The sequence below is a fragment of the Psammomys obesus genome, unplaced genomic scaffold (assembly GCF_907164565.1).
Source record: "Psammomys obesus unplaced genomic scaffold, mPsaObe1.curated_primary_1811, whole genome shotgun sequence".
Taxonomy (NCBI): Eukaryota; Metazoa; Chordata; class Mammalia; order Rodentia; family Muridae; genus Psammomys; species Psammomys obesus.
In genome coordinates this window covers 7,651,965-7,666,081 of record NW_026585895.1, presented here as the reverse complement: position 1 = coordinate 7,666,081, position 14,117 = coordinate 7,651,965, and the positions used below count along the sequence as shown (strand labels likewise).

The following is a 14,117-nucleotide window of genomic DNA, read 5'->3' as shown; positions in this document are numbered from 1 at the left end:
TGGTGAAAGTGTGATAAATATACTGCAGGCTACTCACTACAGTGTGCTCACAATGGATGCCCTGCAGGGGGAAAGCTGGGTCTGTCCAAGAATGACAACAATGAGGAAGAGGAGGAAGAGAAGGAGGCGGAAGAGGAGGAGCAGCAGGAGAAGGAGGAGAAGAAGGAAAAGGAGGAAGAAGAACAGGAGAATGAGAAGGGAAAGGAGGAGGAGCAGGAGCAAGAAGAGAAGGAAGAGAAGGGGAGGAGGAGCAGAAGGAGGAAAGGGAGGGGAGAAAGAGCAGGAGGAAGAACAAGAAACAGAAGACAATGAAGAAGAAGAAGCAAAAGATTAAGCAGCTTCACTTAATGAGAAAGCCCACAAGCCCACAGCTAACAGCAGGAGGACTGCATATTCATTTCCAGGAAACACACAGCACTTAAAAACCTTCCTGTATGTGCAACAGTCCTCAAAGGAAAGCTTGGCAGATGAAAACAAAAATCTAACCGAATAAATAAAGCAAATTTCCAAGGAACACAAAACACAGCTAATACTTCCAAGAGTAAAAATTAATTTATTCTGAGCTGCACTTGAGCTATGAGTGAGCACAGCCCTGAAGCACAGATGCAGGCATCCCCAGACAACGTGATCCCATGTAGAAGCAGTTTGGTCAGTGAACAAGAAAGTGATTAATTCGAGGCCTTTTTCAATCAACGTTATCTGATGTTGTTCTCTGGCTCAGGTTGGTGGAAGCCAGTGGCCTGCTGGAAGTATATTGTGAAGGTTTTTACCTGTAGCTGAAGTGACAGACCAGGCACAGAGGTGAGCTATTCAGGGGGCTAAAGACAGCTCAAAGTAATGTGGCTTAGATCTAGAATATTCCAACCATCCACAAAGCTCTACTAGAATTTTGAAAATCCTGAAAAGGACAGATGAAGCCAGGGGTATTCTTGACACAGGAACATAAAGAAAGTCTTTGGTCCTATTCCCACCACCAATAAACTTCCAAAAGGTAAGACTCGGATGCAATTAGAGAAGAACACAATTTCAATAAGTACACTTTTATTATTATACGTGTTTATAGATAAAAGAGGTAAAAGCAGCATTCTGATTGTTAGCATCTCAGTTTGATGACGAGATTAATGGCAATTCTAGTCCTGTCACAATCATACAGATGCTGTCCCCTAACCAACAACGTCGTACTGAGGGACAGAGGACCCTGAATACACTGGGTGAAAAGGGAGATGAACGAGTTCATGGGGATCTCAGACAGGATGCACTTACAGAGAAACACTGAGGTTAGCAACAAAAGGAGCATTCAAAGGACAATACAAAACACTGTGGAGTGGAGCAGGAGCTGGATCAACACAGGAGTGTCCCACAGATGGGAAGGAACATGCAAAGTCATGTGGGGACAACTGACAGGACCAGTAGGTGCTCAGCTAGTTAATACTGTGGAAAGCTGACAGTGAAACTTTGTTGTATCGTATATAAGTCTATAAAACGAAGCCCTCAGTCATGCCTATAAGAACATCGGCATTTGTAAAACATGTTAAAAATAAGTAGATGACCTACAAAGACATGAACATTTTTACAAAAGCCCAAATTCTCTGAAATGACTCTAAGGAAAATAATTTTCAATTAAATAAGAACCAACGTTGAATTTAATTCTATCTCTAAGCTCTAAGTGCCACTTATTAGCTAGTGTTGTTGAATATGTTTAGTGGCAAAATAGCCAACATTTGAAATTAATTCCATCTCTTTAGTACATCAGGCTTTTAATAAGTACTTATTTGCTGGGTAAATATCAAAACTGAACCTCTTCAACGTCTAGGAGAAATATACTGATACCAAAAGCTTCATTCATTAAATACTTCCATTTCAAGGCAAACATCTATGACATCAGACCAAAGCTGTCTTTTCTTTTATCCTCCACAATGTTTAGCCACTGTTCATTCACACAGTAGGCAGACACCTATGCCTGAGCAGCTGTGACAGGCTTGCATGGCAGGTTCTGGTCTTCCCCATTCTGTCCGCCGTTCAGAGTCGGAACAGATGGCGTCCGTTCACTTTGCATTCACACAGAGTAGCCTTCCGTAGGTCCCTAGCTGTGAACTATGCATCTGAAGTACTCACTCTCCACAGTGCCAACGGCAGCATTCAGGCTTTCTTGGCTCAGCTTCTTGGGATGTGGTTTCTACCCATACTGTCAGGAAAACACTCTTTGTCTAGCTGGAGCCATCGTCCTTTAATTGGCTAACGTACATCTCTCCACTAAGTCCACATAATAGTGAAATCTACCAACACCAAAATTGCAAGAACAAGTGGGGAGAAACAACCGGGGTTCCACTCACTACACAGGAAGCTAGAAAGAGCACTCCTCCAACCAAAGTAACTACAGAGAAATTCAAAGTCTGCGTACACTGAGGAAAATAACGAGACAAAGCCAGAAGCCAATTCAACACTTTCCCTACCTGCTAAAGCCCAAACAAAAGATAAGATGGGTTACTATGCAGGCACAAATGCTATTTACCTTGATTTTTACTGTCTTGCACAAAATGTCCAGTGTTCAATTCACAATAAATTAAAAAAAGCAAACAAGAAACAGCTCGTTCAAGACTCGAGCAGGCAGCGTAAGAGAGCGAGTGAATGTCCTGCCAGGCAGCTGGGATTCTGCGACAGCTACCAAACACGGACAAAAGGCCACGGCAGCAACAGACAGACGAGAGTTCACCAAAAAGACAAAAACTAGGCTCCTCGCTTAGGGCCTAAAGGGGCTGGATTCTGGATGCCACGGCAAGCACCAGAATCTAAAGCTACTCAAGTTCTCTACATACAGTGTTACTACATTTGCATGTACAGCCCACATAAAACTCCTGCTCATTTTAAACCAATGGGAGATTCCTTAGGATACCTAACAAATGCAAATGGTGGATAAACAGCTGTTCAACTATACTGCTTAGGAAATTACGGCACAAAGGCTACATTCAGTAAGAAACAAGTGTGTGTATGTATCTGGTTGTGCGTGTGTGCTTGTCTGTCTGTCTGTCTGAATCTGTGCACATGACAGTATATGTGGAGGCCAGAGAACGACCTTGGATATAATTCCTCAGGTCCATTCACCTCTCTTTTTGTTTAAACGCAGGCTCTCTCGTTGGCATCAAGGTCACCAGTAGGTCAGGCCGGGTAGCTAGCCAGCTCCAGGGATCCATTTCCATTTCCCCAGGACTGGGATTACAATTTTGTGGCACCATGTCTGGCTTTTATTTTAATTAATTTTTATTATTTATTCACTTTACATCCTGACTGTAGTCTCCTCTCAGTCCCACCCTCCCTCTCCTTTCCCCTCTAGCCCCCTCCCCTAGTCCTCAGAAAGGGGAGCCGTTCTCCCCCACCATCTGACCCCAGCCTATCAAGTCTCATCAGGACTGCCTGCACCTTCTTCCTCTGTGGCCTCGCAATGACCCCCACCAGACGGAAGTAATCAGAGAGCGAACAACAAAGTCCACGTGGGAGATAGCCCCTGGTCCATGTCTGCTTTTGACTTGCCTTCTGGGACTGAACTCAGGTCCATATTTTTACACAGAAAGCTCTTCAGCCATGGAGGCAGCTCCTCACCAAGAAGCAACTTTTTCAAATATTTTTACATGAAGTTTGAATCTATGGATGAGAATACTTGGATGGAGGGCTGGGCATGCAAAAATCAAATAGAGATGCTACGCAGCAAAACGATGGCAACAGATGAGAATTTCCAGTCGTCTTGTCAACAAACTCAACATGACCAGAAAACAGAGAGCCTGAAAATGGATTAAAATTAAAAATACTCCAAGAGGGAAAAAACTCACACTGGACTAAGAACACCACTCTGCAACAGAGCATTTGCCTCCCGTTCATAAGACCCTAAGTTCAATCACCAGAACTTGAAAAAATGAACAAAAAGGGGATAATTCGGGGTGAAAATAAAACAGAAGACCAAACAAGAAAAATGAGATATTTTCAAATCATCTAACGTGGATATGGTTAAAATCCCACAAATACAGAAAACAGAGAGCACGGAGATTTTTCAAATCACAGTGGAGAAAATGTTCAAATTAATGGGAGACACAACCCAGAGATGCAAGAAACTATAGAGACCACCAGCAAGAATAAATACCAAATGAAAGATCTATGCAAAACCAAAATCCAAATGAAATCTTGAAGGTGGCCAAAGGGGAAGAGTAACCTAAACATAAAAGGTTGAAAATGAACACAGCTGACTCCATGTAAGAAAAGCCCTGGAAATAATTATGGCATATCATAGACAATACACTCTTAGGTCCACTCTAAGGTAGACTTGATACGTTTCCTCCCATAAGCACTGACAACTTTAACACAAAGGCCCTAGTTATCTAGAGTTGAGTTAATAAAGAGTGTTCAGATGGAAACAGAACTTTTACAGCTTATGAGAAAGACACAGTCATTCAACAAGTGTCTGAGCGCTGGGAATATACCAGTGACGGTGTAAGAGGCACAAAGCAAGTGCTTCCAAGTAACTAAACTCAACATACACAGTAATGTCAGCCAAACCTACTTTCAAAGATACAACATATCTCTTTTTGTATAGATCATATTTACCTCAAAGCCAAGTCTATCCTTTTCTTTCCAAAAACAAAAATGTGTTACTTTCTTATCCCAGAATTCATCTGGTTTCACTACACAGACAAGGGATACCTCAGCCGGAACAACATTCTGCAAAAGAGAGTAAGTACAAATTATACATGCAAATGATTTACCAAATGTGCAAATTACTAGATATAGTTGTGATTATGCTAGGATACTTAGAAAGGAATTCAAGTAATAAAGCAGAAGAAACTCTTTAAACTTCAAAATCTAAATGGCAATAAAGAAAGACAAGCTATTCAGAAAAGTTTTCAAACAGTTTTAAACAAACTATACATGTCATTTATGTCTGTTATATGCAGTATCTCTGCTGGGAGTATGTTTAGATTAAACCACAAGATTAACATTTTAGCTGAGGAACTATTAAAATTGGCTTTTCTACGGTATGGGACAAATGTTTCTAACACCACCATCATGAAGAATTTCTTCAGAAAATGAGAAATCCATTTTCTCACAAAGCTAGTTTCTTAGCAGCTGTTACACAAACGTCAGGATTCTCAACAATCATTAACGGGAAGAAGAGGACAAAACTACCTTTTCACACAATGCAATTTCACACTTTCTAATATGACCATTTGCTTCCTGGAGAGAACGGCAGTTAACATTTGTTAACTTTGTGAGTACTTCTTACAATTAGGAAGCCACACGGAGTCTAACTTGAAAACACATCTGCACTCCAACCACAGTTCCCACCTTTTCTGCCAACGTTCCCAAACTTCCTCCCAGCTTACCTGCAGGAGGCTGGACAGCCTACCACTCAGTGTCTTGTGCTCAGAATGCCTTGCCAGGGCTGCTGATGTCCTGCTGACTCAGGCTTGGCTGTGTACCTCCTCCTTACATCACTCCTCCACAGTCATGCTGAGCTCCAAACTCCCAGAATGCAAGTCTGATCCCGCCTCCCAAGTTTGCCCCTCTACTTCCTCTGCACAAGATGTTCTTTACTCTTGTGTACGGAGTTCCCTCCTTAGAGAGGCCTTCTCCGCCATCGCGTGGGTGATATTTGTCTTGGCCCCACTCTACATTCATCACAGCCTTCATCACCAGTTAATGTTGCTCATTAATTTCCTTAACTGCTCACTGCCTGACAACTCAATGGCACAAAGCTTCCCAATGGCAGCTACCTTATCTATGAATGTCTCTCTATTCTCAGTGTGTGACATATATGCCATCCCATATATAGATGAGAAATAACTGAATCTTCATTAGCAGTAGATCTCATTCAAGAACAGAAGCAAGATGTTTGACTCAGTTCCTCCAGAGTGTTTCACAGGTCAACACATTACTTCTGAAAGGTCCCAGTGAAAAACATCTTAGGCTTTGAGGGCCACAGAATTTCTGTTCCAATTATTCAGTTTTGTGATGAAGTATAATCCTTAAACGATATACAAATGATGTGCACAGCCAGCTTCCAGGAGTTACTTAAACCCAAGAGTCCAACCACCACTCTAAGCCGTGAGGTGCACCAAGTTATCATAATTTCTAGGAAAGAGACGGAAATGATCTCTCCACAGGAGCATGTCAGGGCCCAGTGAGAAAACAATGCTCCTCTAACGACTATGGCGTTGCTAAGGTAAGCACAACAAACTCAACTGCTTCCAACCCTTATCAGCGAGGCTGGTGCAGTCTGTTCATTTATCGACCTATGGAGACATCAGTATTTCCAAGTCACTGGATAGGAAAGCTGTGAGAATCAAGAGAAGGTCCCTCTTTCTGAACACTAGCAACAGGCAGGGCTGCCCTCAGGAGTCTGGGAGGCTCCCAAACAGCTGGCCCCAGCTCCTGAGATCAAAACAGCGAGTCACTTCCTGAGCAGAGACAGTTAACCACAGAAAATGACCAAGGGAGTTCTGAAAAACTTAGATACAAGTTAGTCCAAATTTCTAAAAAATTACCTATGAGGGAAGAAGAAATCACAGCATGGACTGTGTCCACTGACTGTTCTACAGAACTGCAGATCAAAGTGCAGTTCAGAGCAGGTCCCAGAGGCTCACCTGTGACAGGTGAAAGGATGAAAGGAAGAACCGAGACCATCTCAATGGATTCCTTACCTGAGTGGAATTTAACAACTCTTTCAGAGACCTCAGAATGGTCTCCAGGGTTGGAGAGCAACGTGCTGCCACACATTTGGCAGAGAGGCTGCTACGGGGCGTCAATCTGTGCCCCCAAAAAGTGGTCCTAAGAGGACACCTTACTAACTCAAGACAGAGCCTGATGAGGAAGCACTTAGCTCATATTCTTAAGAAAGCAACAGGGGCTGGAGAGATGGCTCAGCAGAAAAGAGCACTGGCTTTCTTCTGAAGGACCCAGGTTCAACTCCCAGAACCCAAACAACAGCTCACACCTGTCTGTAACTACAGTCCCAGGGGATTCAACTCCATGTTCTGGCCTCCTTGGGTACCAGGCACACATGTGATACACAGAAATGCACGCAGGCACAACACCCATACAGATAATATTTTTTTAATTAAAAAAAAAAAAAGAATGGAGCAATGGGTAGGAAATTTGGCATCACTTCAGACACGGAGGAAAACCCAAGGCCCAGAACTTGGGCTCTGCCAACGTCCAATTCTGTGAGGTTAAACTTAAATAATGTACACAGTGCTTCAGAAACACTAAGCTCTAACACCAGAGTTAAAACTCTCCCTCCTTGTTGCCACCCCTTAAGTGGTTTCCCTCTAATCATCCTGAATAAAGAATGAGACATCGCACAGCACTCTCCTGGCTAAGGGCTTAAAAGCTCTCAGTTCCATTTCTCTCCACAGAACCTAAGAGCAGCCAGCCACTGCTGACATTCACTGACACCCTGTATATGACGCTGGCGCTCACTCAACACTCACTACCCTGTTCCTGCCAAATTAATTACAGTTTTCCCAAACTCATCTATCAACTCCCTTCATTGAGTTTGCTTCCTATAGGGCGTCACTAAGTGACAGTCCCTGCCAGGAGGGGCTTCTCATCTTCTTCCAGTTATTCAGATAACTTTTATTTAGCTCAAGGATTGTCTTTGCTAGAAACTCTTCTCAGGAAGACAGTGCAACGAGACCAGTTGCCTGAGAGCAATCTGCCCACCTTGGATGTCTCTGTGTCTCACAGTAGTATTTTCAGTAGACTAACAGGAGTCTGCATGTCTCTGCTATAGGCCAGAGACGGACAAAACAGTCTGTGGGGGCATGCGGAAATACAAGGCGAGATGCCCCGCCCACTCTGCAGACCTCGTAGCTGTTTACTAAACGTGAATTTGTGAGCTGCCGTTGTCCCAAAAGACACAACTATAAAACAAATTTCTGCGCTGTACGTTCTTAGTCCAACCATCACAAATCCCTAATTTTTATTGTTTCTTTGTAGTTTTCTTTTTTTTTTTTTTAAGAAGCTACCCAGTATGGAAAGATGTATAAGGCTCACCTATAAAACTTTTTCAGACTTGACTCTCCCAGCCCTGCTTCCTGCATTACCAATAGGAGCCAGGGAGGGAGGGTGACCCTGAGCACAGCATACCAGGCATGCCCAGGTGACTCCTGAGCTCCCAGCCATCACGTGACAACCACAGGCTCTGTTGCTCAGACTACTTCGACATGACACACTACTTACACCCTATAAAGCCTATAGAGTGAGGTGGGGTGCAACTCTACCACATAAATTTAAACATATAAAAATTAAATTTAAGCAATTCAATGGAGGTATATAAAAAATTTTTTTTTTTTTAGAACTACGTCACTGCTGAGAAGCCTGGGCATGGTCTGATGAGCAAAATGTACTTGCTATTCTCACCATGGTGAAACATAGATGCTATAAAACATAGATCATTTCCCTCATCATGATGTCCTGATATAAGACATGAATCATTTCCTGATTGACAGACAAAAGGAACATTACCTGCAGCATTAAGACTACTGTCTTCACCACATTCCACTGAGACTTGCGGCCATCCACGATCACAGTAAAACCTCTGGCCTTACACTTCTCACTGAAACAAAGCACAGTTACAGGTGTGAGATGGCACGGACTTTCCTCACAACCCTGGAGGAAGCATTAGTAGCAGGTAGGGTACTAAAAACTTGTTTGTCTGACCTACAACAACTGATAAAATTCTCCAGAGTCTTTCCATTTTCTAGCGTTGGTTTTCTCAGTTTCCAAATATTAATCACAAGCTAAGATGGAATGAAAATGCTCTGAAAACATGGGAAGTTAAGGTCTTAAAAAGTGATGAAAGCAGCCTCTCAACTTCTCCATTTGTTACACGGGATCAAAGAGAGCCAGGGAGCGACCAACTGCCTCATGCCTCATGCATTCTTACCAGAATTTAGGATTTGTGATGACACAGCTTAAAACAGGTGAAGAACAACAAGCTATTACTAACCCACTGGAGACTGGCTTCCTTGTGTACATGATGAGGCCAGACTTGCTTTACAAATAGAAAGCGTGAATGTACCACATCTAACCCATCGCAGCTTTGATTTTCTCATTCTCAGGCATCTGACCAGCACAATGCTATCTTCAGAGTTGTGAGATGTGTTGTACTATATTTAATTATTCAAGTATTTACTGAATGTAATGGCTGCTCCACGCAAAAGTTCCATTCTAAAGGCAAAACCGCATAGCTATTATATTATTACTGTTGCCATTTTGTACTTACAACCTTAATGCAAGAACCTCCTGTGCCCTCCCTCAATACAGTGGGAGAAACCTCAGCCTTGCTTAGCCCAGCAAGGATTCTGACGTGAAAGCAGGACAGCCTAGGGTTCCTTCAGTTACACACATTGTCAGGAAGGTGAAGAGCCGACTTTCCGTGGGATTTTAATCTGGAAGCCTAGGATATCTCAGAGCCTTTCCCTACTCTCTCCCAGCATCCACATTAGCCACAGAGGCTGCGAGGAAAAGCAAGGCCTGTCTCGAGAAACAGTTGAGATCCCAAGAATGAAGAGACACAGTTCAGTATTTGGAAAAGGAACAGGGAGACAGAGGCAAAAAATAGGCTAAATAAGCAGAGGTGTACCCCACACATAATGCTGTTTGAAGCACACGGCCACACAAAACGTGCATGTCAACATCCGAAGCGCGTAAGTTCTGATAGTAAAAAAGGAGCAATCCAGTATCATCTGCCAAACAGGAAGCAGAGCAGTGCAGCCGCAGTAAAAGCCACTGCCCAGGAGCTGATACACGCCATGATCCAGGTGACTGGTCGTGACATTATGCTAAGAAGCCAGAGTGGGCATCAGATGTTATATAACCTCTTGTACAGAATATACAGCAGAGGCAAATCCACAGAGCAGATTAGCACTTGCCTGAGGCAGGTGGCAAGGGGAAAATGGGCAGGATTGCTAACGCACAGAGATTCTTTTGGACTGATGAAAACTATTTGGAGTTGCTGTGGTCACAGGACCCTGTGAATATACTACAAACCACTCAACTGAATACTTTATTAAAACTGTATTTTATGACAAGTTAATGAATTTTTTAATGCAAGCATTTAATATTCCTACACTGAAAAAAGAAAAAGGATCCTCAATATCTCTGTAGACGGGAAAGTGGTGCAATAAACACCCACATCTCGGCTTATGCTAGCACATAAACGCTTGAGCAGACACCCAGTTAGCATTTGCAGGTGCACGTAAAGAGGCCCAACAAGACTTCTACAAAGGCCAGCAGGCCTTAGTGTGGCTAAAAGCCCAGACAGGCCAGCCAAGGCAGGGGAGATGGATGCTAAGCAGCCTCTGAAGAAAGGCAGGAACTTAGGGCCTCCTGACGCTTAGAAGTTTGCAAGAAATGGAGCTAAGACAAAGGTTTCCCGTGTGGGGCCACTACCAAAGACACGTCACTGCCAACACTTGATGTTTTGTTATTAGTGCCTACAACCCTGAGGTGTAGGTCACACAACCATTTGTTAAATATGTTTTTTTTAAATAACACATTTGTATTTCAATGCATATTATAAATTAATCTGTAGGTTAATGCTGTGAAAGTAATGAGCCTTGCAAATGCCATCTGTACCAATCTTGAAGGATACAACACTAAATCTTTTAGAGTGCTTAAAAGACCCTTAAATCTAACTTTCTTACATTTTTCACTAAGATAGAAAATGAAAATATACACAACCATGGAATAGGATTTCAAAACTGCCAACCACGTGGTATTTTAGATGCTTTGCGAAAGGCATGTTCATGGGCCTAGGGTGCTATAAATAAGATTCCTGTACCTGTTTAGAGCAGGGGAAGATAGGGGGATATGTGGAATCCCTGCTCCTCAGAGTCTTTCAGGGGTAACAAGGCTGGGTTAAAAGAGCTCTATGAAAGAAATGTGGATATTAAATATCCTCACTTCTAACCCAGAAGGGCTTTTGAAGGACTTCTAGGTCAATGCCCCGATGCTCACAATTATTTCTTGACCTTATCTAAGGGTTCTCCTTTTGGTCAGCGTTCTGCTGACACACTTCAGCACTGGCCTGGCCATGCTTTTATTATAATGCTGTGTACGGAACTCCTCTCCATCAGAGGACACGTTTACACAGTATCGGAATGTTCGTCCACTGAGACTATGAACTCCTGGAGCAATGCTTTGAGATTAGAAGGCCATGCGTGATGACATGTCTGATAATGCCTGACTCAGAATATAACACTGTGTTCCATGTTGAGATGAAGCCCAGACCATGACCTACGTGGTGTTGACTGAGCCCAGTCTCCCCTCTAGCCAGCCTCCTAGCACTGCATTCCCCTTTCCACGCTTGCCTGGCTGGAGAACCCACAGGCATGCTAAAGCTACTCCAGCCTCAGTGCCTTTGACTTGGTGATACTCTTTCATCAGGTATTTGGGGGCCCGCCACTCATTTCTGTAATCTTGGTAGAATGTCACCTCCCTATTTTGTATGCTGCCACTGATTCTCGTGAGTCTTTGTGTTTGCTTTCTCAGCAGACGGATGCCTGACACACTGAGTATGCATCTGTGGCATTTGTGTCTGGTCCTCGGGTAGTACTAGCCACTGGTCTGCTTTATTCCCCACTTGCTTAATACCTAGAAAACCAAGGAGCCCCCACAGGCCCTCACAGTCACCTAGACTTCTAGCCTCAATGTCTGTGTGCCTTGTACTACCTCCCTTAGACTCCTCCCTCTGAAGTTTCTTCTGTAACACTGAGTATTTTCACAGGTAGAAAAAAATCAATCATTGGATTTTAAAATTATTACAAGTTGAGAAATCTAACACAGTAGTTTTAACAGATTGAATTTTTATCAGGAAGGACATGAGCCATTCCTTGGTGACATTCTACAAAACTTGAGTTGCAAAGCCACAGATGGTTTCTGTGGTTTCCAACCTTGGCATTCTCTGTCACACAGTAAGTTCTTTTTGAACTGGGAAAGAACATGATTTGAAGTATTGCCAGCATACTGTTGAAAGAAAAATTCTAAATAATTTTTGATAATTTTTAAAGGATAGCCAGGCTTTCTTTTAGAACACAATACTCAGTTATTATGTGAATTATCGGTTATAGCAGGCCTGGGTTATGAGCTCCTTAAAGAGGTGGCTCTCACACACTGAGAGGAGGTCCAGAGGTGGCCGCCTGGGTTCGCCACAGGCTTCTGGCCAGGCTGCCCATGCTCACCTTCTCCATAAAATAGAGACTGGAGATGCAGGGCTGTGCCCCTCTCAGAGGGTCAGGAGGAGGACTGAGTGACCATTACCTATTGTTTCCTTAGATGTGGGTCTTCTCTCTAACCCCTGGCCACAGGTCAAGTCTAGGCTCTAACCATGATTAAAGTTCTAAAACAAAGCACAAAGCAATCAACAAGCTTGCTCACCAAACAACTACTGTGTTCACAACCCTCAATTTTATTTAGCGTTTCATCAAATATGAATCCATGAGAACAGCCAGTTAGCGGGTTCCGTAAGCCCACACGGATGTATGCAGAGCTCTGGAGAAAATGAATCCATCGGAAGATAAAGCCAGAAACCAGTGCTGACCATTGACTAAGGACGGCCCAGAGCTGTGGAATGTGAATTAGAACACCCCTCTCCGAGAACTTGCCTCTCCTTAGAATGTGCAGAGATGGAAATAAAGTGCTTTAGTGTCTACCTTATAATCCTTATTAGTGAAAACAGTATAAACCTTTGAAAACTTAAGAAGGACTAATGCTTTTTAAGAAATGAGAGGTTACCATTAATCACATCACTAAATTTAGAATATGTGTGCGAGAGACGGGGCACAGACTAAGAAGGTCAACCCTTTAGACTGCTTTCCCTCCCACCGCCTGCCTGCCTGTGAGCACAGCTCTGAGTGAACACAGGTCAGGAGACACGGGTTGACGTGCTGTGCTCTTCACTCAGCCTTAAGTTCCTGAGCCTCCTGCACTGAGTGTGAGTGAACAAGTCTGTGGTTTGCCGGAGCAGCCTCGCCCAGGTGAGCACACAGCTCCAGTTGGAGGAACACGCAGGGAAAGTGATGTGCAGGTCTCTGGGCCTGCCCATGCCCATTCTTACTACATTTTATTTACTTTTCTGTCTAAGATGTGTGTGAGTTAGTGTGCCACGGCGCACATGGGAAAGTCAGAGAACAGCCTGCCAGACACGGTTCTCCTCCTACCATGTGCGGCCTGAATAGCAAACACACAAGTGGGTTAGGCTCAGGAGTAGGGGCTGAGCCATTGCCTCCAGTCTTTTCCTCTAAATAGTTTTTGCATTTCACCTGAACCTCCAAAACTGTCCTTCACGAAAAAACTACAGCTACAATGATTTCTACTTTGAAAAAACAAACAACAAGAACAGAGAACCCCCTGACTGGATTGGTGTGAGGGGCAGCAGATCCTAGCCCCATGTCATGGCTGACCAGTTGTGTGATCCTGAGTAACCCAACATGCTTAGTTTCAATCTCCCAACTATGAAACAGAGAAGATGGTCCTGATGGTTCCTCAATGACTATTTTCATGATTTATTAGCTGTGAGTCTACCTCATTTTAGTCACCTGAAATGAGAGGTTTATTACTTATTGGGAATTTATAAATTGGCAGTAAGCAACACAGATCAGCAAGGCCACTCTGTGAGTGGACTGACTATGGGGCCTGGTACTTTTCCTTTTCAGAAAGGAAAAAAAGAAAAAGGAAGGAAGGAAGGAGGGGAGGAAGGAAAAACACTTTTACTTGAAGACTTGTGCTTCTCCAGTGCTGAAAAGAACCAGCCACAAATCATTAAATTACACATCTGTACTGGAAGTAGGTCTGTGTCCTTGTTAGTTCTGTTGTCCACTGCACACACATGTGAAGAGGGAACCTCAATGCAAGAATGGCCTCTGTCAGTCAGGCTGGCCTGTGGGCAGTGCCATGCCTGGGCTGGTGAGTCTGGGCTGTATAAGAAAGGCAGTTAAACATGAACCCAGGCCAACAAGCAGCGCTCCTGCTGGCCTCTGCTTCAAGCCCCTACCTCGAGCTCCTACCTTGGCTTCCCAAGATGATGAACTATGAGGTAAAGGTCAAGGAAACCCTGTCCTCCCCAAGTT

The 14,117-nt window shown here is 43.6% G+C and overlaps 1 protein-coding gene across 2 annotated transcripts in view; it reads right to left on the bottom strand.

Moving 5' to 3' along the window:
- The window catches only part of Sestd1 (SEC14 and spectrin domain containing 1), a 93,452-nt gene that overhangs the window by 38,328 nt on the left and 41,007 nt on the right, over positions 1–14,117 (bottom strand). Inside the window, exons 4-5 of one of the 2 annotated variants that reach the window (XM_055600053.1) lie at positions 8,512–8,602; positions 4,594–4,707 (exon numbers count right to left, since the gene is read on the bottom strand). In XM_055600053.1, the coding sequence (XP_055456028.1) occupies positions 4,594–4,707; positions 8,512–8,602 (205 nt within the window). The remainder of the gene's footprint in view (positions 1–4,593; positions 4,708–8,511; positions 8,603–14,117) is intronic. The other variant, XM_055600054.1, reaches the window with a different exon arrangement.